Genomic DNA, 20,523 nt, shown 5'->3' with positions numbered 1-20,523 from the left:
CGCGGAGCTCTCCCATTGGCCACCTTCGCCGTCACTCACGCCGCGCCCCCGCCCCTACCGCCGTCCCGCCGGCCCGCGGCAAGATGGCGGCGGTGGGAGCCGTGGCAGCGAGGCCTGCGGTGCTGAGGCGGGCGGCGGCCCACAGCCGCGGCATCCTCACCCGCCCTGGGCCGCCCCGTCCTCGCGGCCCGCTGCCCCGCACGCCCTGGACCACCCGCGGGCCGCCGCCGGACCAGCTGGCCCAGGTGGTGGAGCGGCGGCCGGTGCGCGAGCAGGTGGAGCTGGACAGCATCACGTACGCGGGCCGGCAGTACTTCGTGCCCGGCCTGGCCCGGCCGCGCTTCCCGCCCTGGGACCGCGGCTGGAGGGACCCGTGGCACAGCCCAGGGCCGCGCTACGAGGACATGCCGCTGCGCAAGGAGCGCGGCTGCTTCATCTGCCACCAGCGGGTCCGCATGCTGGAAGGTACCGCGCTGTGCGGAGCCCGGGGCGGCCTCGATGCGGGGACGGCGCGTCTGGAGCGCTGCGTCCGGGGTGCGGCCCTTAGGGCAGGAGGGACACGGATAAGGGACGTGGATCTGTTGGAGTACGGCCACCAAAATGGCCCCTGGAACAACACCACTGTGATGGGCCGAGTGCTGTGGGTGTGCTGCCTGGAGATGAGAGAGCTCCGGGGAGACCCGAGGGCAGCCTGTCAGTGCTTCAAGGGGGGCTGTGAGAAGGAAGGGGACAGACTCTTGAGTGGGTTCCGGTGTGATGGGATGAGGGGAAATGGTTTCAAACTAAAATGAGAGAGATGCGCCATCCCTGGTGACACCCAAGGTCAGGCTGGATGGGGCTGTCAGCATCTGATGGAGCTGTGGGTGTCACTGTTCAGTGCAGGGAGTGGGACCAGATGGCCTTTAAGGGTCCTTTCCAACTCAAGCAATTTTATGGTTCCATGAATGATTCCATTCGTCAGCCTGCTGCACTGCACGCACCCATTGCCAACCTGCCTGGTGGATTAATTCATACAATCATTAAGATCACCAAGATCACCAAGTCCACCGCACCATTCCCACTGACCACGTCCCTAAGTGCAACAGCTGCCCTTTTCTTAGACACCTCTGGGATGGTGACTCCATAGCTTTCCCAGCCTGTACCAGTACCTCTCCACTCGTTCTGATAAGATTTTTTTCCTAATATCCAGCCTGAAGAAAATTCACACCTGTGTGTGTTTTTACTTTTGTTTTGAGGGGTTCGGCAGGCGCAGTGGCTCACCAAGACAAAGCTGGTGCAAGGCTTGCCTGCAGCGGTGCTCAGCATCGCCGAGAACCCAGCATACCAGCTCCAGGAGCAGGAAGAGGCCGTGCACCGTGCAATTGCACATGCACGGCTCTGGGAGACCACAGAAGTTGCTCCCAGAAGAGAAAAATATTGGTAAGTGTTCGCTCAGGTTTTGGTGTAAAGCCGTTCATCAATGGGAACCAGAGAGTGTAACACTACAAGGAAAACTCACACATAGAGCTGCCTTAGAGAGAGCCGTGGTGCTAAACTGTCAGAGCCTTTGTCACCTTGTAAACAGAGCAAAACAGTGCAGTTCTGGAGGTTGGCAGTAGTTCCACAACGTTACACATACTCCATATTGAAGCTTCTTTTAGGCCAAGGACTGCGTTCTGCTTAAGATCAAGTTTTAGCTGATGCACAGCGTCAATTTTTAAAATAAGTAATGCTAAGCATTACCTCTGCCAGCTTGGAACAGGGCTGGTTTGCTGGGTATTAATTTGAGATCTGTGTTAGCAATAATGTTTTATAGCTTTCATATCCCAGAAGCATCCGCCTGCCATTAGCACAGCATATTTACTTCATGTGACCATTTTTTTTCCCCCTAACTCTAAAGCCCTGTATTGTTTGAAGACTTGATACACTTATGCCGGTCAATGTCAATGAAGTATCCTTCCCTGGCTAGAAGAATGCTGGCTCGAAACTACCGGATTGCAGCTACGTGGGAAAGAGGTTGGTTGCTGCTGTGCTTGAAAGCAGTTGGCTCTTTTCCTTGTCGTGAGAGGGCTAAGAAGGGCATTCAAAAGCTTAAGACTTAGAAAGACCAGAACAATTTCTAGAACCAGTTCTTGATTCAGTAGCACTGCGTGGATAGGCAGCCTTGATTGTTGACAGGAGATTATTGAGGTGTTAGGCAATACCAACAAGGTGGTGGGAGAAGAGAACCAAGTGTCTTAACTGGTTGCTTATTTTTGGCATCCAAATCTGCATAGTGATCTTTCTAAATGTGCTTAGTTAACAAGCGAACACCACTAATCAACATTGCTGCTTTAGAAAAAGAACCTACGGCTGTGCTATTATTTAACGTCAGTTTGGAGGTGAGGGGCAGAAGGAGCCTTGTAGAACAAAGGGCTGCATGAGTGCTGTTGCCCGGAAGCAAACGTAAGCCTTTGCCTGATGTTATTTTAGTGATGTTTGAATACAGTCTGATTTCCCTTCCCAGAATCCACTCTCCTTCAGATCCGTGGCCTGAATGGAATACTTATGAACTCTATGACCCCAATACCGCCGATAGCCTCCAAGGAAGAGATACTGGCCACAAAAGACCATGTTCTGGAGACCTTCTATCCCATCTCTCCTACAATTGACCTTCAGGAGGTGAATGTATACCAAGAGCTCAATGACACAGGCAAGTGTTGGAGGTGGCAATTTGCTAGCAGTCCTTGCCTTTCTGCCTCACGGCTCTGGGGAGGATGGGAGTGGGGCAGTGGGTGTGCAGTGCAGGCACTCCAGTGGTAGGACTGTGGAGAAAAAAAAAACAGGCAAATTGCTTTAACAGATCCTGAAGATAAGGGAGAAAACATTGGCTCTGTAGTCTCTTAGTGAGCGATTTCTGATGTGGTTATCTGCCGTTCAGGTTTCAAAGATGGTTATCCGTACTCTCATCCTCACACTCTGTATTTCCTGGAATCGGCCAACAATCGTCCTAACAGGTTCAGACCAGAACAGCTCCGTGCTAAAATGCTGATGTTTGCTTTTGGCAACGCACTGGCAAAGGCGAAGGTGCTGTATGGGGTATGTATTGGAGACTGCTGCTGTCTTGCTGGGCCTTTGTTCTTTCCCTAGCACCACAGCCAGCAGGAAGGGTTGTGGAATTCCCTTGCTGTAGCATGTTGGAATAGTTTTCAAAGCTGCACTGAGGATACTGTATCACAGCTTCCCACTCCAGAGGTCTTAGTCTAACCTTCAGGTGTGGCTGCTGCTATCTGCTGATCCAGTGCACCATCTCAGCAGTGAGCACGTTCATGATGTGACATGCACTGAGGTGGTAATAGGTAGGAGCCAGGGAGAAGGTTTAACTGTAAAACTCTAACCCTTCCCACATCTCAGTATGCAAATTGATACCTCACTGCTGGCTGAGGGAGGAATTTTAATTAAAATACCAAATCTACATTCAAAACTTGTTTGACTAGAGTAATTTTCTGGGCAAGGTAACAATACATTTATTAAAATCTTGGCTTTAAACCAAGTAGAATATGCGGAATCAGCAACTGCTCGTACAGTTTCTGTGGTAGCTGGTTTTTTAAACGTTCTCCTTCCCTTCTTTCCTAGAATGATCCCCAGGTTTTGGAGCAGCCAATAGTGGTGCAGAGCGTTGGCACAGATGGCCAGCTCTTCCAGTTCTTGGTGTTCCAATTAAATACAACAGACCTCGTGTCTAACGATGGCATAAAGAATCTAGTCTGGATTGACTCCGATCAGAATCTATATGAAAGTGCCCAGTGTGTTCCAGAAGTCAAGAAGAGAGTCGTTATAGTAAGTGAGTGGGGGCAAAGCACTCCTGGGCTGGGAGCAGTCCTCGCTGTGCAACGCTTTCACCTGTGCCAGAGGTCTGGGAGCTGGCATGGAGCTGTGCTGCGGGTTTTAAAGCAGCTGAGGGGACTGAGGCTGGCACTGGCGCCATTCTTACAGGAGAGCCTGAAGCAGGTGTTACTGCCAGGGAGTATTTGTACTGCTGATGTACTGCATAGCATACAAGCCACACGCCAAGCTTCATATGAACTCCTACATAAAGATATCCCCATCTGTAATATACCATCTCATAGTACGCTTGCTTGAAATCAAGTTGAAAACAACTTCCATGCAACTGTCAGCTTCACTGCAGAGTAAACAGAGCACCGTGCTGTCAGCCCCAGTTACACGGGGAGGGCGTCTCAGGTGGATGGACAAAGCATTGCCGCCGCCTGAGATTGATGGCAGTGGGAACACCTCCACACAGAGCCACCTGGGGAGGGCAGGGGGAGCACAGTTTGGAAGGCACCGCCTTTGAAGCCTTATTCAAGAGCGTTTAAAGCTGTTATTTGTCTGCGTTAATCACTTCACTGCAAACTGAGCATCCGTGTCTTTTCTCTGCAGAAGCCCACTGGAATATATGGCTTACAGCCAGAAACATTCAAGAAGTTTCTGGCGCTGTATCTGCATGGAACTGTGTGAAATTCAGCTCAAATGAAAATCCTTCACCAACTGTACCTGCTGCTTCTCTTTGCCAGAACCATCGCGTAGTGAAAGAAAGGTGGACTGATGTACTTTCAGAAATAAATTATATTGCTGCAGAAAGTAAAATTTTTTTTAAAACCAAATCGTGCCTGAAGAAAGTTTAATTTGAGGAGCTCACCTCTGTGAGGCTACAGAGTGATCAAGTGCATCCTCCTGGATGTTTCCACGGTTACCTAGCAGGAACATAAACCCGTCGCGGTTCCTTTGCACAGCTGCTGTGCTCCGTGTGCTTCTGCACAGACCAACCTATTTTCAGAGTACCTGTGAGTGCAGTGTACATGGGAGGTACCTGAGGAGCTTGAAGAGGGGAGCCTGAGTCATGCCCTTCTCCTTCTGTGTGGGTTTTTCTTTGCTTTGCTCTTGGGTGCTTTGGGGTGTTGTGCTGCCCTGCTCTTAGTTCCCAAAGTACTTAATCAGGGAGACTGGTTTGCTGAACCTGCAGAACTGCCGTTCTTTTACCCCTCCCAATACTGATGAAGTATCCATTTTGGGAAAGCGCTGTGGAGCGTAGCATGAAACTTTGGTGCCTGGTAACTGGCAGTGGCTGCTAGAAACACAAAGAATTTCTTCCTGCCACACTGTGCTAGCTGAGCAGGAAGCATGTTCTCTTAAAACGGGGGGATTAAGTATGTGTTTTTTTTGTAAGATGAAGGTTAAATTAGCTTTGACCACATGTAAAACGTTTTCCAGTTCTGCACTGTTGCCCTTCAGCACATGGGAAGGAGTAGGACAGCCTGGCTTATGTTAAGGAGTGGAAGAGCACATACGTCTCCAAGAAATTCGTATCACGTCAGTCTCTCGTGTCGGAGACTGGTCTGTGCTTTGTGATCTCGTCTGACCATCTGGATGAGCACCTCCGCTGTGTGCTCCAGTCTCAGGCTATCAAACAGCTCCACTCTGCAGATTTTACAAAACAGATCCTTGCTCGTCAAACTGGAGATCAGCTGTTGGGCTCCATGAATCGGGATGCGTCTTCTGTGAGTTAAATTAATAAATCTCTCAATGGTTAGGAGAAAATGCTTGAAAGAGAAATAATCCAGTAAGTGTTGCGTTGATCTAAATTATGTTAATTCCGTCTGTTCAAAGGGCTGCTCAATTCAGCTCATCTGTTTAAATCTGTAATTTGTACCCGGCTATTTAGGAACATCTTTTGATAGTTGAGCTCTGCAGAGGCTGTTCCAGGTGGTGGTTCTGTCTCTTCGGGCTCGTTGGCTCTCTGCTATGTGTTGGGGGCCCTGCAGAACAGCTGGAAGTGACATTGCTCACCCCTCCTGTCATGGGTCATCGCCCGGCACAGGGAGGCAGCCCTGCTGAGCAGCCAGCCCTGCACTCAGCGCTCGCATTCCTGAGCAGAACAGCTCTGCTGAGGAAGCTGTTAAAAGGTTGGTTGTGGTAAAGAGTGGGCATGAAGAGGGAGATGAAACACCTCGAGCGCTCCTGGTAGGTGGGGCAGCTTGTGGAGGTGGTCTGCAGGGGAAAGAGCCAAAGTCCCTTCAGCTGCTTTTACCGCTCCGCAAAGAAATCACTGCTAGTAAAGGCAGCTTCAGGGAGGCTGGAGTCCTGCCTGCACCAGTAGTTAGAGACAGAGCATGGGAAGGGATGGAGGAGGGCAGAACAAAGGCAATTTTGAAAATGATGGCGGCAGTGAACCACTGGACGCTCAGTGGGGAAATGAGGTCGCTTCAGGTACCAGCTTTGGTCACTCAGAAGCCATGTGAGCTGCCAGCCCCAGTTTGTGCTCATGTTGCTGGGGGTGCAGCAGCCTCATGTCCTGGGTGAGCTCTGAGGTCCCAGAGGGAGGTCGGGGTGGGCAGAGCTGGGCTCCTGGCATGGCCGAACCCTACTGCAGGTGTCCTGTGGGCGCACTGCATGCAATCCAGTGGAGCCACCCATTCCTCCGCTGGACTCGAGCTGGAGCTGGGAATGGGGCACAGAGGCACATCTGGGCGGGCATCAATAAGTCATAAAAGCTCATCAGCAGCTAAAGGGCATTACCTCAGCACGGCCCGAGAAGCAGACATTAACATTTCATGAACGGCAGTCGGGAAGCAGAACGTGGGAGAACATGTTGGCTGTGCCGCCAGGGAGAGCTGCAAGAAGAGCTCCTGCTCCCTGCATTAGGAGCAGCCGCCAGCACCGTGAGCCTGCTGAGCTGTTCCTGGGATCCCCCTTGTCCCTGAGAGCTGCACAGGCTGCTCCCACTCACTGCAGCGGGCGCTCAGGACGCAGCGCAAGTGTGCCGAGTCCCTCACTGCTGCTGAAGATGAGGACTGTTTCTCCAGCACTGCTTTCCCCTGGCTCAGACCCAGTATGGGCCCAACATCCGGGGGCTGTTAGCCAGCAAGCACACTCTGTACCTGGCTGGAGCCCCTGCTCGCTCACCTCCTCCTTTAATTTAATGAGCAGCGACGTGGGAGACAATTATCCCTGGGGCCGGGCTTGGGAGGCTGCTGGGGAAGGAGCTTGGCAGCTCTCAGGGCTGTGTTGAAAGAAACAATCCAAGAACTGGTGAGCACGAGGGTCCCTACGCCTTGAGGGACAGAGTGCAGAAATCTGCCTTTCTAGCCCCAGAAAGTGCTTCTGTGCACCCCCAGCCCCCCGCCTGGCTCTGCCATGAGGAGCTGTCAGGCGCCCATCAGCACCCTTAGTGCTGCACCACAGGGCCCCATCCGCAGTACTGTGCCCAGGCTGCGGGCCGCCGGCTCAGAAAGATGGGGGGCTGTTGGAGAGGCCCAGAGGAGGGCGACGAAGATGCTCAGAGGGCTGGAGCACCTCTCCTACAATGAAAGGCTGCGGGAGCTGGGCCAGTTCAGCCCGGAGAAGACTGCGGGGAGACCTCGCTGTGGCCTTTCATTGCAACACCTGCCCTGGTGTTGCAGCCTGCCTGCAGCAGGGGTCGGAGCGAGGTGAGCTTTGGGATCCCTCGCAACCCAACTGTTCTATGCCTTTCCCAGGCTAAAAGCTGAACTTGTTTCAAAATGCCCACAAATTCAGGAAAGCAGCACAACAGCAGCCTGTCTCAGGCACTGCCAACACGTCACCCTCACCACTGCCTAAGATGGCCTCCAGCAGCCCCAACCCACAGCACCCTGGCACTGCACCGGGTCAGAGCCTGCATGCAGAGCTCACAGCCGTACCCACAGCCCGCGCCATGAACAAACAGCTGTGCACTGGATTCAAATGTTTATGTTGATATTTATTACAGCATGGGGGGGGGGGGAGGGGGGGAGGGGGAGGGAAGGGAGAGAACCGTTTCATTCAAAAAAATCCATCCCATACCAATGAAGACAATAATTTAGCTATTCATTTTTAAAATACATTAAAACCGGTCCTTTCATTTCCTCGCGTCAGAACAAAAAGAAAAGGAAAGAAAAAAGGATGGAAAAGCGGAAAAAAAAGAAAGAAAAACGGACCCCTCGCGGAGCCCGCGGGCGTATCTGCGACGCAACGGATCTTCATTCGGTCGTTCCTAGCGTTACCTTGAGAGCAGTAACCTGACTGTAAGGATGAGTGCCCCCGCCCACCCCTCCCTACCCCTACAGGGAAAACACAATGAATGCCTAGGAAAAAGAAGGCAAACATTTAAAAAAATTCGTATTACACACTAAAAAAAGTTCTGTCGTCATCTCATGTCTCGCAGTCAGAATAATAAAAACAAGCCAAATGTTCCCAAAAACATTTCAATGAAGGGGTGCGGAAAAAAGACATCCCTTTAATAAAACATTATCAACAAATATCGTACACAAACTACAATGTATAATAATTACTTTTTTTTTTTTTCTTTTTTTTTTTCTTTTTTTTTTTTTTTTTTCCCCTCTCGGTATTTTAGAACCAGACTACAAGGTAAGAAAAAACACTGAAACAAGATACAATGCTTTCAATAATCCGCACAAGGGTCAATCCAGGGAGATAATATTTTACAGAGTATGATATACACGGAGCAGAAATGGAGATTGAGAAAAACGAAGAGCAGTGCAGGGGGTGCCGAGCGGCCCCCCACCCCTCCCAGCGCGGGGCCCCTTCCTGCTGCGTCCTTATGACAGAGCACAGAGTAGCAAGGATACATCGCAACAACAGTCACTGCTTAGAAAAGATCTCCATCCAGTTCCAGCTCACAGAGAAGTGAAACCCCGACAAGAGCACATCTTTAAAGGAATAACAAAGCAAAAAAGACAAAGCAAAAAAAAAAAAAGCCCCAAAAGAGCCGAGGTTGGCTGAGATCACAGCTTCAAAGTCCCAGGGCGGAGCAGCCCTTTGGTTCTCCTTTCTTTCGGTGGATTTAACAAGTCAAATCGGCGTTGGTGGCGAACCAGCTCGAGGAAGGGAGGGACAGAGTTCTTGGCGTACTCCGGGGGGGGGACAGACTAACACAGTGCATGCCACAGCCACGGGGAGGGAGATCACAGCGAACCCAGGATGTGATCCTACGGGGGCCACCCGTGTGAGCGCCTCTGTCACGAGGTGGTGGAGTCTCTTCATCTTGTTACTGGAGGAGGAAGCGTTGTGCTGCGAATGAACACAAATAGAACCCAAAACAAAAAGGAAAAAAAAAAAACCAACAACCGACCAACAAAACCGAAGCAAAAAAAAACCAAAAAACCAACAAAAACCAATCAGGCCTTCCAAACGAAAACCACCATTGTAAACTGTCCAGTTTATTTAAAAAATGACTACAACAGAGACAACATGAGATTTCATATCTAGACTAGCTTCCTGGTGTCGCACGGCACAAACATACAACGGGGTTCTGTTTCTGTCTTTATTTAAAAGAACAAAGCAAAGAGATCGGAGTTGGGTGCTAGAGGCTTCCATTTGTTTCCAAAAAGAAGTGTCATGTACATATATAAACCCTTCTGCACAAAGAAGGATCTTGTCATCATGTCTTGAAATATTTTAAGTTTTGTCCTTCATGTTTTATGGAATAAAAAGTTCAGCCTTTTTATTGCATGAAACTAAACCTGGGGTGCTGGCCCCGCCACGCGTCTCCCTGCCCATACACCTAGCTTCTTCTTGCATAATTCTTTGAGATCCTCCGAACGGCAGCTGACTCTCTTGATCCTGGAGAGGAGGAGGGGGAGGGAAATCACACACTCATCGTCATGCTGGGGGAATACTGCAAGAGAGACAAAGCCTTGGTGAGCGCCAGCCCCGAGCACCGCGCTGCTCCAAGTGGAGAGGAGACAGAAGAGTGAGGCTGGGGCTCGTGGAAACTGCAAGGCAACGGAATGGGAGTGAATAAATCAGACGGAGAGAGGATGGTGGAGACTCCTTTATCAGGATATAATCTGCTCCGCAAGTTGCCTTTCCAGAGAGGAAATAACCACAGCAGTATGGGGTAAGAAGCAATTGAACAAATAAAACAATTAAGCCGTATGCATGTATGTAATGCTAATATAGTAAAAGCAGGCGAGGCGCCTGTGCCCATGCCCAGCACTGCGAGCAGGCTGCAGGTCTCACCCTCACCTCCTACAACTCTGGAGGAACCCCAGCGATTCCCGACAGCAGTGGGGAGTGGAGAAGGTGGGAGTGGAGCTGCATGTCCCAGCTGGCTGCCATCCCATGGGAGCCTCTCCCACAGCCTCCTCACCTCCATTCCCCACGTCTCTCTGCCCTGGGAGAAGCCAAGCTCGCTTCCACCCATGTCTGCCCCACGCCTCTCTTCCTCCTCCACCTTCTGTCTCAGAGCTGCTTGTAAACAGCTAAATGGAGAGCAGAAAGGATGGAGGGCACCCATCCTCACCCCCAGACTCACATTGTCGTTTTGGAAGGAATGGAGAAAGTTGCCTCCCAGCTCCCCGTCGTCTCTTGGAGTGCCCGGGGGATTGCTAATGCCACTTATGTTGTTTGGAGAATTCTGCAGGAGAGCACAGGGTAAGCAGTCAGTGGGTCCCCGTGCACCCCGGCCCGCCCCGCTCGCATCCCCAGGGAAGGGAGGTCCCACAGCCACCCAGCAGCTCACTTACTTTTGGAAGTCCATCTATGTCTCCTGACCCTGCAGGGTGGGGACAAACGAGAAAAGCCTTACTGAAGATGCAGCCACAGCCCCGCTCCCCTCCACAAACCCCACTCAGCAGGACAGCCACGGGGGCTCCCCGAGGCGCGGGGCGGGCGCTCACCTAACGATCCATTCATGTGATGGGGCTCCATGCCACCCATGCCACCCATGGGGCCGTCGGAGCCAGGGCCCATCGGGAACTGTGGAAGGGAAGGCAACAACACCGCGTCAGCCGAAAGGTAGCAACACTGTCAGCCAAAAGGCAACAGCCAGGCCGTGGTGGCGCCGGGGCCCCATCTCCCAGCCTGACTGTATCTGGATAAGATGGATGAGTCCATCTCTGAAGGCTGCAGGACACTCCTGGGGGCTGCACTCATCCACATCTACCTACAGCATTTGGCCAAACCCAGAGACTGTGCCGACACCATGGGCTTGTGGTCCTCCACATCCCCCTACAACATCTGGCCAGACCCAGGCCATACCAGCACCAAGGGCTCTCTCCATATATATAAGCAATTAAGGCAGTTGATGCTTGAATCCCTCCAAACCCAGCAGCTTGCCACCGCCTTGACCAGAGCAGCAGGACCGCCGCCCTCTTGATAAGCATAAAAAATTAACAAAGTCGCCGAAGAGTTAATCACTTTTTGATGGTTTGTTTTATTTCTGTTTTGTAACAAATGGCTGAAATCAATTAAACTGCTTTACTCTCAACTGATGAAGTTAATTATGATTTGTTATGGTATCTGATATGTAAATTATTAGAAAGCAGACTTACATTCGATCGACTGCCTGCGGGCGGTACTGGATTAATCATTGTGTAGATGTTGTCACTTGAATTTGTTGAATCTGTGGAACAGTGAAGCCCAGTAAGTCTGGTGATTAATTCATTTCTTAATTAAAACAAACTCATGCCACTTGAACTCATTCTTTTGTATTTTATCACCTAAAATTCCCTCTAAGTACCACCATTTTCTGGCTAATTTGTATTTAATGAAGATCCACAAAGTTTTTAATCACAGAAATTCAACTGTGAAAAAATAATTCAACTTCTGACCGGGAAGCACGGGGCTCGCTTGTCGGGGGATGTGCAGAGAGATAACGAGCAGCCACGCACCCTGCACCACGAAACCTCGAATCCATCAACACATATGGGATTATTCCAAAATACGGGGCCGGGAGGAAGGGGCCTGGCTGTGAGGTCGGCGAGTTTTGTTAGGACCCAGCCAGAAATGTAGGTCAGGGCTCCTCATCAAAATGCAGGAGGAGAAGGAGCAGCCGCAGCCGCGCCGCAGCTCCTCCCCTGCAGCTGTGGCACCGCGCTTCCCCCAAAGCCCCACGGGGGGAGCAGGGCCGGCCCTGGGGAGTGGGGTGGGCTCCTACCTGCGGGGCTGGGCATGATGGGTGTCCCTGGAGGGCCGCCGCCACCAGGAGGACCCTGCGGAGAGACAGAGCTGGGTGAGCCACGCCGCTGCCCCGACGCAGCCCAGAGCGCAGCTCCAAAGCCATCTGGTTGGACCCCAGCAGCGCTGAGTGTGGAGAATGCTGTGGAATATCCCCGCTGCCCCTCAATTCCCAATGCCCTCCCAGCCCCGAGGCCAACCCCACAGGCCCTACTTTCACCCGTGCCTGCACAGAGCTGGGAAGACTCACCACATATGTACCAGGCGATGAAGAAGAGTATGGGATCTACGTGGAAAGAAGAGCAGATTTTAGCAACCAGGGCCGGGGAAAGCATCCCCAAGCCCCACAGACACCTAGGCTGTGTGTCCCATGTTAGGGATGCCCCCCAAGCAGCCGTTGTGCCTTAAACACAAGGACAGAGCATACTCACAGAGTTAGCACTGCTGGGGTTGGGCCATGGTCTGCCAGCTCCCGGCCCCCTGAGGACAAAATGAAACAGAAAAATAAAGTTCTGCTGTTATCCATCACTCTGCACGTCCCGGGGCAGCCGGGCAGCACCCCAGGTCCTGAAAGTGCATGGACACTTTTGCCCAGTGTGGGCTGAGGGAGCTTACATGTTAATTCCAGGCATGCCAGGGCCTAAGGAGTTGGGCGGAGGTCTCATGCCGCTGCCATAGTTCTGCAACGATAACCAAGGATCAGTCTACCATAACGAGAGGGGAAACCGGAGAGGGAAAGAGAAGGGAAAAAAGACACAAACAAACAAAAAAACAAGAGGGTTAGTTTGCAAAAAAGAACGCTGAAGATAATTAGGTGACGACGGTAAAAAATAACAACTTAAAAAACAAAACCACAGTAATGCAAAGCCGTCTGCTCCCAGCAGGGCAGAGCAGTGGGGTTTGTTTTTCTGCAGCCGCGTGGCTCTGCCAAAATCCCCCAGGAGCTGCTCAGCACCCATGGCCACACCGGCACCCCATAGCCACAGGAACACCCCAAGCCCCAACCCTCGGGGTCCCCCCCAAGCCTTCATCTCGTTACAACAGCCCCAGCACAAGGCCCAGCCCAGAGTGCTGCAGGAGGAGGAATCCCCGCATGCTGCGCTCCACTGGATTTGTGCTGTGCTCGCTGCCCTCTGGGCGATGCACAGCCTGATTTAGGTCGCGCTGCAAGAGCAGAGCCGCTGCCTTCCCCCACTCTGCAAGCCTGCTCCCAAACGCCCGCTTTGTAGTTTTTGTCTTTTTTTTCTTTCTTAAGCAAGGCAGGGGAGGAAATGGCATGCTGTGGTCCCTGTGCCCTGCAGCCTGCAGCTGGAGAGGAAAAGGAGGAAGAGGAGGAGGAGGAAGGCATCATGGTGGGCAGAAGCTGCAGTGCCCGCTGGCTGCTGGGGCGCAGTGTCCCCCAGGAGCAGGCTGCCTGCAGCCCCAGAGCTCCACTGACACCCATGAATCTCAGTGCATCTCCCATCAGGTCAACCATGCCATGATGCATCAGTTCTGGCAGCATTTCTGCTATTTAGAGCAGGAGAAGGGCACAGCTCCCCAAGCACTCACAGCTAAATTTTAAGTTCATACCTCCTGGATTTATGCACTGCTTTGTTGGAAGTTTGTTTGGAGGAAGCAGACAAGGGTTTCCCCAAACAAATTACAAGCAAGGCCGTAATTGATCCAAATTCCAGCCATTTGCACTGAATTGCAGTATCAAACCTCTCGTTTAAAAAAAAAAAAAAGGAAAAAAAAAGCTTAGTGTGTTTAATTGGAGCTGAAAGGGAGGCAAAGGGAGCCATCTGAAAGATGCTGGAGGAGGGTGGGGAGGAACGCAGCTGTGCTGAGCGACCTGCGTGCCGGGCAAGCACTGACTGAGCCAGCGAGCTGCAGAGACTTTAACAGAAGCACTGAGTTATGTGATGCAGAGTTAGAAGTGTGGATCCTTGAGGGGAAAAGCAGTAGAGCTGGGTTGTAAGAGGTGATTCAGAGTTGGTCAGTAATTAGCAGTTGTCAGGACGCTGGGATGTCACGGCTGGGTGCTCTCTGGGCATTTGGAGTAAATTTTAAGCCATGTTTAGGAAGGCTCTGGTGCAATGCTTTAACAAGAACAAGGAGAAGTGCTGGGCAAGTGGGGAGCTAAGGGCTCTGATCTTGGGTCAGTATTTTTGATGGCTGCTCCCAGCTTTGGGAAGGAGCACCAGGTCAGGAAGGCAACTGTTGATCTTCACAAAAGGGAAGGGCACGCTTCTGCAAAGCTCTCCCTCATGTACGTACGCAGGGAGCGGCAGAGTAAAAAATAAAGCTCTGAGAATTTCACAGCTCCTCCCGGCTCCCAGACCTGCCGCCAGCCCACGCAGCGCTGCCAGGCTTTGCAGCAATCTCAGCAAGTGGGAAGCGAGCAGCTCAATGCTTTCCTTGGCGCTGGCCGTGCTGGCAAATGCCATTTACAAAACTTTTTTGCAATCCCTCACAAAAGGAGCACTGCAGGTGCAGCAGCAGGTCCTGCATCCTCAGCCACGGCAGTGCTAACACAGCACGGGCGATATTGCTTGGGGGTGTCCTCCCCCTGCCCTAGAATGGATGCAGAGCCATGGATGCGGGCACTCCTCCCTTCCTCGTGGTAGGCAATGACACAACTCCCTTGACGCTGCACTCGCTTTCGCTCGACAGTCTCGAGGGGGAAAACAAAACAAAACTCAAACACACACGTTTGTCTCCTGACAGACTCTGAGCCTCGCGCTAAAAACCCAACGTAGGCGACAGTGCAGAGAGGATAAACCTACAACCAAAATATGGTAATGTGTTTTTGAAGTCTCTTAGAAGGAACAAACAGAAGTGAGTCAACAGAGCAGCATGCAAATCCACTTCAGAAAATGAATCAACAGAAAGGCAGAATATATTAACCCAGATCTGCTTAATTTAAGAGTTTGTTCCTCCTTGGGCTGGCTGTCCCCACCCCACCTCCCCTTTCTGGAGTAGCTGAGCAGGATTTGGTATTACTGCAGCCTAAGAACTTTGATTTAGTTTGAGCATCTTTCTGAGCTGCGGTTGGGTAAAGTGAGAGCAGAGGGAGCTGCGTTGTGTTTGCACAGTTGGGAGCACACGTGAAAAATCAGGGGGACAACCAGCACCGGCTGGGACTCTCAGGAGTCCTGAGAGTTCAAGGTTTGGGAGTACTGAAATGCCTGTGAAAGGTCTGGAGCTTCTGAAACACACTTGAAAAAGCCAAAAAATAGGTGACCCAACTTCTCTGAAGCACAGAGGGCAGTGAGGATGAGGACCTTGGCGTGCGGGTGGCCAAGCTGCGGGTGAAATCAGCCCTGCTAAGCACACCTTCCTCCTGACTGAGTCCCTCCACACAACCTTTCGCTTTGCCCCTCCAAAAAAAAAACCAACCTGATTAAGAAATGACTGAAATGAGGAGCTCAAACGCTCTGCAGATCAGGGCACGAGGGGGAGAAACAAGCAAAGGGAACAGTTATTCCCTCACTAAAGGTATCTTTCCATTTGTTGTTTTTTTTTTTTAATTTATTTATTTTTAATGTAGGCATCCTTCCCCTTTCCTGCTGTTAGGGTCATAACTGTTTCCCAGGCCTGCTGCATAATGCACTCAAACACCGCTACGGCTCGGTGCTAAGTGGCATCCCCCTTCAGCTGAAGGGCAAGGGGGGCTGCAATACCCTTAATGAGGACACGCAGCCCTGAAGACCTCGCTACCGTTAAAAGGAGGGATTTCCAGATGCAAGACTAATGTAAAACGCATTAACACTAATGGGGGACAGGAGGGGAAATCTCCCAGCCTTTCCTGCCCCTGGGGGTTGTGGAGATAGTGGTTGGTGTTGGCAGAGCTGTGGATGCTCTTTGGTGCTGCTGGGTTACCTGCGGACCGGGACCCATGGGGCCCATCCCTCGCGGAGGATTCATCCTTTGCATGGGTCCGCCCATGTTTGGGTGCCCTGCCGGGAGGAAAGACGCACATTAGGTGGGATGGAACCCCAAAGCAACAGCTAACGAGGCGGGGGAAATGTCCAATCCACCGCCGCCGGTTTACCTTGCTGTCGCGTGGGATCCATCGAATTGGGCAGCAATGGCTGTGTACCAGGAACGGCCCCCGGAGGCTGGGAAAACAAGGCGGGGGAGATTACACAAATCAGCACGTGGCCAAAATGCAGCCTAGGTGTGGAGATCTGAGCCAAGGGGACTCCGGTTCCCAAGGGGAAAGGGGTTGTTCAGGACCCAAAACCCTCCTGTCCTGTAGAGATGCATCCCACCTTGCATTGCACTGGATGCCACATCCCTACAACTCCTGGCACTGTTCCTCTTTCCCTTTGCCAATACAGTCTAGAACCTGACTCAGACACCAGTATTTCAGGAGCCCCACGCTGTGCAGGGCAGAGGTATCCTGGCAGGCCATGACGGCAGCCCAGCACCACAGCCAAATCACGCTGCCTGCAGTGATTTATTTGCCCACGATGGGCAATGCTGTGCTTACAAGAGGCTGCATTTGGGTTCATCCCTGCATGCATGGGGCCCACTCCCATGTTTTCAGATGCGCTTGCTCCCCCTCCCCTGAGCACAGGCTATTTAAAGTTCAAAGGCTGCCTTCCCCACACTGCTCTGCGCAGATAAAGGGGGAGAAAGCACAGATACTATCTGCCTTGGGGAAGCAAACTGCAAGCCTTTCTGTAGTAGAGCTGCCTTTTATTTGAATACCACCGTGAAACTGGTCCCCCTCATGCAGACACAGGCCCCATCCAACCCAGCAGCCAGGCTGACTTTCGTTTCCAATATTTTACATCTTGGAAGACAGTGGCAGGAGGAAGACAAACAAGAGCTGTCGTGGCTGTGAGTATTTAGACTTCTGCTCTCTGACTTGCCTGCCTTCCTATTTATTCTTGTCCCACTGGATGTGACCGTGACAACACCAAGCTCTGGGTATGCACAAAGCTGTATTTTAGACACGGTGTTTGGGGGAAAAAAAAATCTCTCTAATTAACCTCACAGTCAAAATCAAAGGTTAAGAGATATGGAAGACCTGAACCCCAGTGCTGCACAAACCCTCTGTGGTCCCTGCTTTGCCAGCACAGGGGACTCATCTGTGCAGTGCATGGTGGGGTGAAACCACAACTGGTTGGTCTCAGCCCTGCTAGGTGGCAGTTTGGGGAGGACCTAACAAAACAAGCGCTGGGAACAGCAGCAGCTCCGCCTCCCCCAACGCCTCCACCAAAACCCACAGAGCCACATGCTGCACCGTGCCGTCCGTCTGCCCGCATCGCTGCCACCTCCCACCCTGCCTGGTCTCGAGGTGTTCTGGAAGACCCAGTGGCTAAAGCCTCCAATCCAGCAACCAACAGCATTAAGAAAGGTGCAACATCCTATTTGCTGGCTGCTCTTCTGCCAGGAATTGTAAACTGGGTATTAGGAAAAACCTCCTCAGAAAGAGGCACCGGCACAGCTGCCCAGGCAGGTGGGGGGGTCACCCACTCCAGGTCCCTGGAGGCGTTCCAGAACCGCAGGGATGTGGCACTGAGGGGCAGCCAGTGGGCATGGCGGGGTGGGTCGGGGTTGGGCTTGGTGATCTTTTCCATCCTTAGTGATTCTATGGTTCTAACCTGTGCTTTTCCTAATAAGAAGAGCTGTATTAGAACAACGTTACTTGTAAGAAGTGTTAACAAAAGCAAGCTCCCAAGATAATTTTTCCGAGGTTATTTTGCTACTCCGAGGAATTGCATGCTTCCTTTAATTTCTCTTTAATGAAAAGCAACCCGTGATTAGGTTACTGCCACACAGACCTGATGTCAATGCCTCAAGGCGATGCCACACGTTTTGGCAGCGCGTGGAGCGGGAGCTGGCAAGGACAGCAGCAAACGGCCGCCGGTTAAGCCGAGATAAGAGGATAAACCCAACCCCAAAATTCAGGAGCGACCTGCCCCGCCTGACCCCACAGCAGCTGGGATTATCTCCGTTGCTTTAATTTGCAGGGATCGCAGGGAAAATCCGCCCAGGGTCGGGGAGCAGTACCTGGTTTCCCATCCGGATGGGGGGCCGGGGACCTCCTGCATAGCGCGGTGACATGAAAGGCTGCAATGACACAGAAAGCAGGTCAGCATCACACGACAGGGGGACAGCTCGTGCCCCACACACGCCGGTTAGACCTTATAGACTTTGTTCTGGAGAAATCCTTCTTTCAAAAAGTTGAGTTGAAAAAGGAAAAAAAAAAAAACAAAAAGAGAAAAAAAAAAAAAAAGAAAAGAAAAAAAAAGAAAAAAGTGTCCGGAGTCCGTTTTTATTTAAGGTTTTCTGTAGGTTTATTGTTTGAGAGTGTTTGACATACTTCGGCTGTACTATGTGAGGCTGTTACAATTAGTGCACGGGTAACCCTGAGTGTTAGATACTGAGCTTAAATATATGTATGTATTTCTATATGTATAAAAGTGGGAAATATGCACATACAGACACGCACACACACAAAAAATTCCCCAACGCTAAGTGTGGAAAAAAAGAAGACTTCAGGTGCTCTTTTACAACTGCTGCTACCAACAGAAGCTTAAAAACCCACATCCAGCTCCATTCCTCAGGCTGCCTGGGGGAGGTAAACCACTCTGATACCCACGAGTGAGTTCTCAGTCCGCCGTCACCTGCACACCCAGCAAAAACAACCAAGCACTGGGGAGAAAGCAGCGCCCCATGGCAGAGCTGGGGGCAGCGGGCTCCCGCTCCCAGCGCGCTCGCAGAGCGCGTCCCGATTCACAGCCCTACCCATCACTAGTGCCGTTACCTGACTGTGGGGTCCCATCATGCTGTTAGGGTTGTGGGGTGGAGGCTGTGCGTGTGGCGAGGGCTGTGAACCAGGCGGTCCCTGTGAGGTCAGACAGTAGAAGGAGGTTATAGATTAGCACATGAAAGCGCAGAAAGAGCTAAAAAGGATTCACGGGTGGAGCTGTTTTGTTTTTTTTGTTGTTGTTGTTGTAGGGAAGGCAGTTTGCCAATTCTTTTTAATGCTTTATTTTTTTTTTCTCTCCTTTTAGTTGAGTTTCTATTCATTTGTAACTGAACAACGAATAATGATAGATGCAAAAAAAAAAAAAAATGACAAAAATAAAAAAATTCAGAACATCTGTCAAAGTACAGCAGCCACATTACAGTAAACGGTCCAGTAGTTCAACCACGTCTGCAATGATAAACACACAGGGAGACACTTGGCGAGGGCGTGCAACGAGGAAGAAAAATATGCAGGAGAGGGGGTCAGAGAGGTTGGGGGGAAAATACAAAAAAAAAAAACCACCAAAAAAACCACCCCAAAACAACAACAAAAAAATCATGTTCTCCTCTCTCCTCCCACATCCTGAAGGCTGGAAACACCTCCCAGGGTTTGCCACCCCAGGGTCCGCTGCGTGGTCGGGTAAAGTGCTACTAAGGACGTCTAAGGAAAAAAGGAAAGATTAGTTCCTGTAGGTTTTGAGCACTGCAATGCAGCAGTTGCTGACATTTTGGGGTTGAACGCCCACTTTTTTTTTTTTTTTTTTTAAATATTTCCCTTTAAAGCACAAAATGAAAGTTTGCTTGAAGGAACAGTGAGGTTGGTGCAAGGACGTATCGGTGCATGTTAACACAGGGCAAAAAAAAAAGGTATTTTTGGGTCAAAGGACGTGTAATTGGTACAGAAAGCAAATAAGCTCGGTAAGTGCGTTATGCGAAGCGACTGCACACTCCAGGAAAGGCGCAAAGCAGATGTTCTCTACCTGCCTTGTTACCAATTTCAACAAGTGTTCGCCTTCTAGCTGCTGCCAGCAATGGCATGGTTTGTTACCATGAGCAATTTTCTTAATTAACAGACATTAATTAGCCATTTAGCAATTTTGCAAGCATTTGTTTAGCAGCTTTCCTAAACATGAATACCACTGTGATAATGGTACTGATTAGAGGGTCCCCTAATTAACAGTACAGGGAAGGAAAATTGAAATCACATAAATTAAAAAGGGAGGGGAAGTTAATGAAGGCAGGACACATTTGCACCTGCAAATCTTTTGTACCGTGGAAACTTGAGTGCAATGTAAATAAAGTAAGAGGGCTTTTTTACTTTTTTTTTTTTTTGCAGACTGTGATGTGGGGACATGCAGCCAAACGCTGCGACAGGACCCTGGTGGCTGTAGAAATGAAGCCATGCTGTTGGCACCAAGGCACTCGGAGCCACAGGGCAGCCAGCACTCGGGGCACTGCTGCTGGGATGCTCCTGGCCCAGCGGGGCACAGCGTGGGGCGGTGGAGTGAGGCCGAAGGCCTGCGGCCATTTTGTGCCGCTCTCCCTTCCCCTCTTGGGGGGGGGAATGGAGGCTCGGCGTGGGACCGCCGCTGGTCGCAGTGGGTTAGGGCACTTCACAACTGATTCCCTCTGGGTGGGGGAGGAGGGAGAGGTGGATTTGCTCCCTCCGAGCATCCTGCTGAAGTGAGCAGCACATCTGAAGCGCCGGCTCCTTCCTGCCCCAGGCCCGGCGAGGCCCCTGCATGCGGCTGGGCCCAGCACTCCTCAGTCAGAAACGCAGGGCTCTGGATGCAGTTATCTCCATAAACATCTGCAGATGTCCCGGGGCCCAGGCCTGCCCCT

At 51.4% G+C, this 20,523-nt stretch overlaps 2 protein-coding genes across 8 annotated transcripts in view; one reads left to right on the top strand and one right to left on the bottom strand.

The window, feature by feature from the left end:
- The first annotated feature begins 60 nt into the window (after window positions 1–60).
- MRPL37 (mitochondrial ribosomal protein L37) lies at window positions 61–4,622 on the top strand. Its single transcript, XM_052666627.1, has 7 exons — window positions 61–465; window positions 1,236–1,419; window positions 1,880–1,995; window positions 2,486–2,671; window positions 2,900–3,057; window positions 3,595–3,798; window positions 4,399–4,622. Exons 1-7 carry the CDS (start codon window positions 84–86, stop codon window positions 4,474–4,476), a joined length of 1,308 nt encoding a protein of 435 aa, XP_052522587.1. The 5' UTR covers window positions 61–83; the 3' UTR covers window positions 4,477–4,622.
- A 3,199-nt stretch (window positions 4,623–7,821) lies between these two features.
- SSBP3 (single stranded DNA binding protein 3) overlaps window positions 7,822–20,523 on the bottom strand; it is a 51,097-nt gene continuing 38,395 nt past the window's right edge. For 2 of the 7 annotated variants that reach the window (XM_052666035.1, XM_052666038.1), the window contains 13 exons: window positions 18,698–18,778; window positions 17,941–18,000; window positions 15,971–16,037; window positions 15,799–15,875; window positions 12,550–12,638; window positions 12,366–12,414; window positions 12,185–12,220; window positions 11,915–11,969; window positions 11,310–11,380; window positions 10,656–10,734; window positions 10,503–10,531; window positions 10,292–10,393; window positions 7,822–9,652 (listed from right to left, as the gene is read on the bottom strand). In XM_052666035.1, the coding sequence (XP_052521995.1) occupies window positions 9,623–9,652; window positions 10,292–10,393; window positions 10,503–10,531; window positions 10,656–10,734; window positions 11,310–11,380; window positions 11,915–11,969; window positions 12,185–12,220; window positions 12,366–12,414; window positions 12,550–12,638; window positions 15,799–15,875; window positions 15,971–16,037; window positions 17,941–18,000; window positions 18,698–18,778 (825 nt within the window). In that variant the 3' untranslated portion in view covers window positions 7,822–9,622. The remainder of the gene's footprint in view (window positions 9,653–10,291; window positions 10,394–10,502; window positions 10,532–10,655; window positions 10,735–11,309; window positions 11,381–11,914; window positions 11,970–12,184; window positions 12,221–12,365; window positions 12,415–12,549; window positions 12,639–15,798; window positions 15,876–15,970; window positions 16,038–17,940; window positions 18,001–18,697; window positions 18,779–20,523) is intronic. The other 5 variants (XM_052666037.1, XM_052666041.1, XM_052666042.1 and 2 more) reach the window with 3 other exon arrangements.

This window comes from Tympanuchus pallidicinctus, unplaced genomic scaffold, assembly GCF_026119805.1.
Source record: "Tympanuchus pallidicinctus isolate F22 unplaced genomic scaffold, pur_lepc_1.0 scaffold7, whole genome shotgun sequence".
Lineage (NCBI taxonomy): Eukaryota > Metazoa > Chordata > Aves > Galliformes > Phasianidae > Tympanuchus > Tympanuchus pallidicinctus.
The sequence above is the reverse complement of the archived record's forward strand: the minus strand, read 5'-3'. Positions and strand labels throughout refer to the sequence as shown.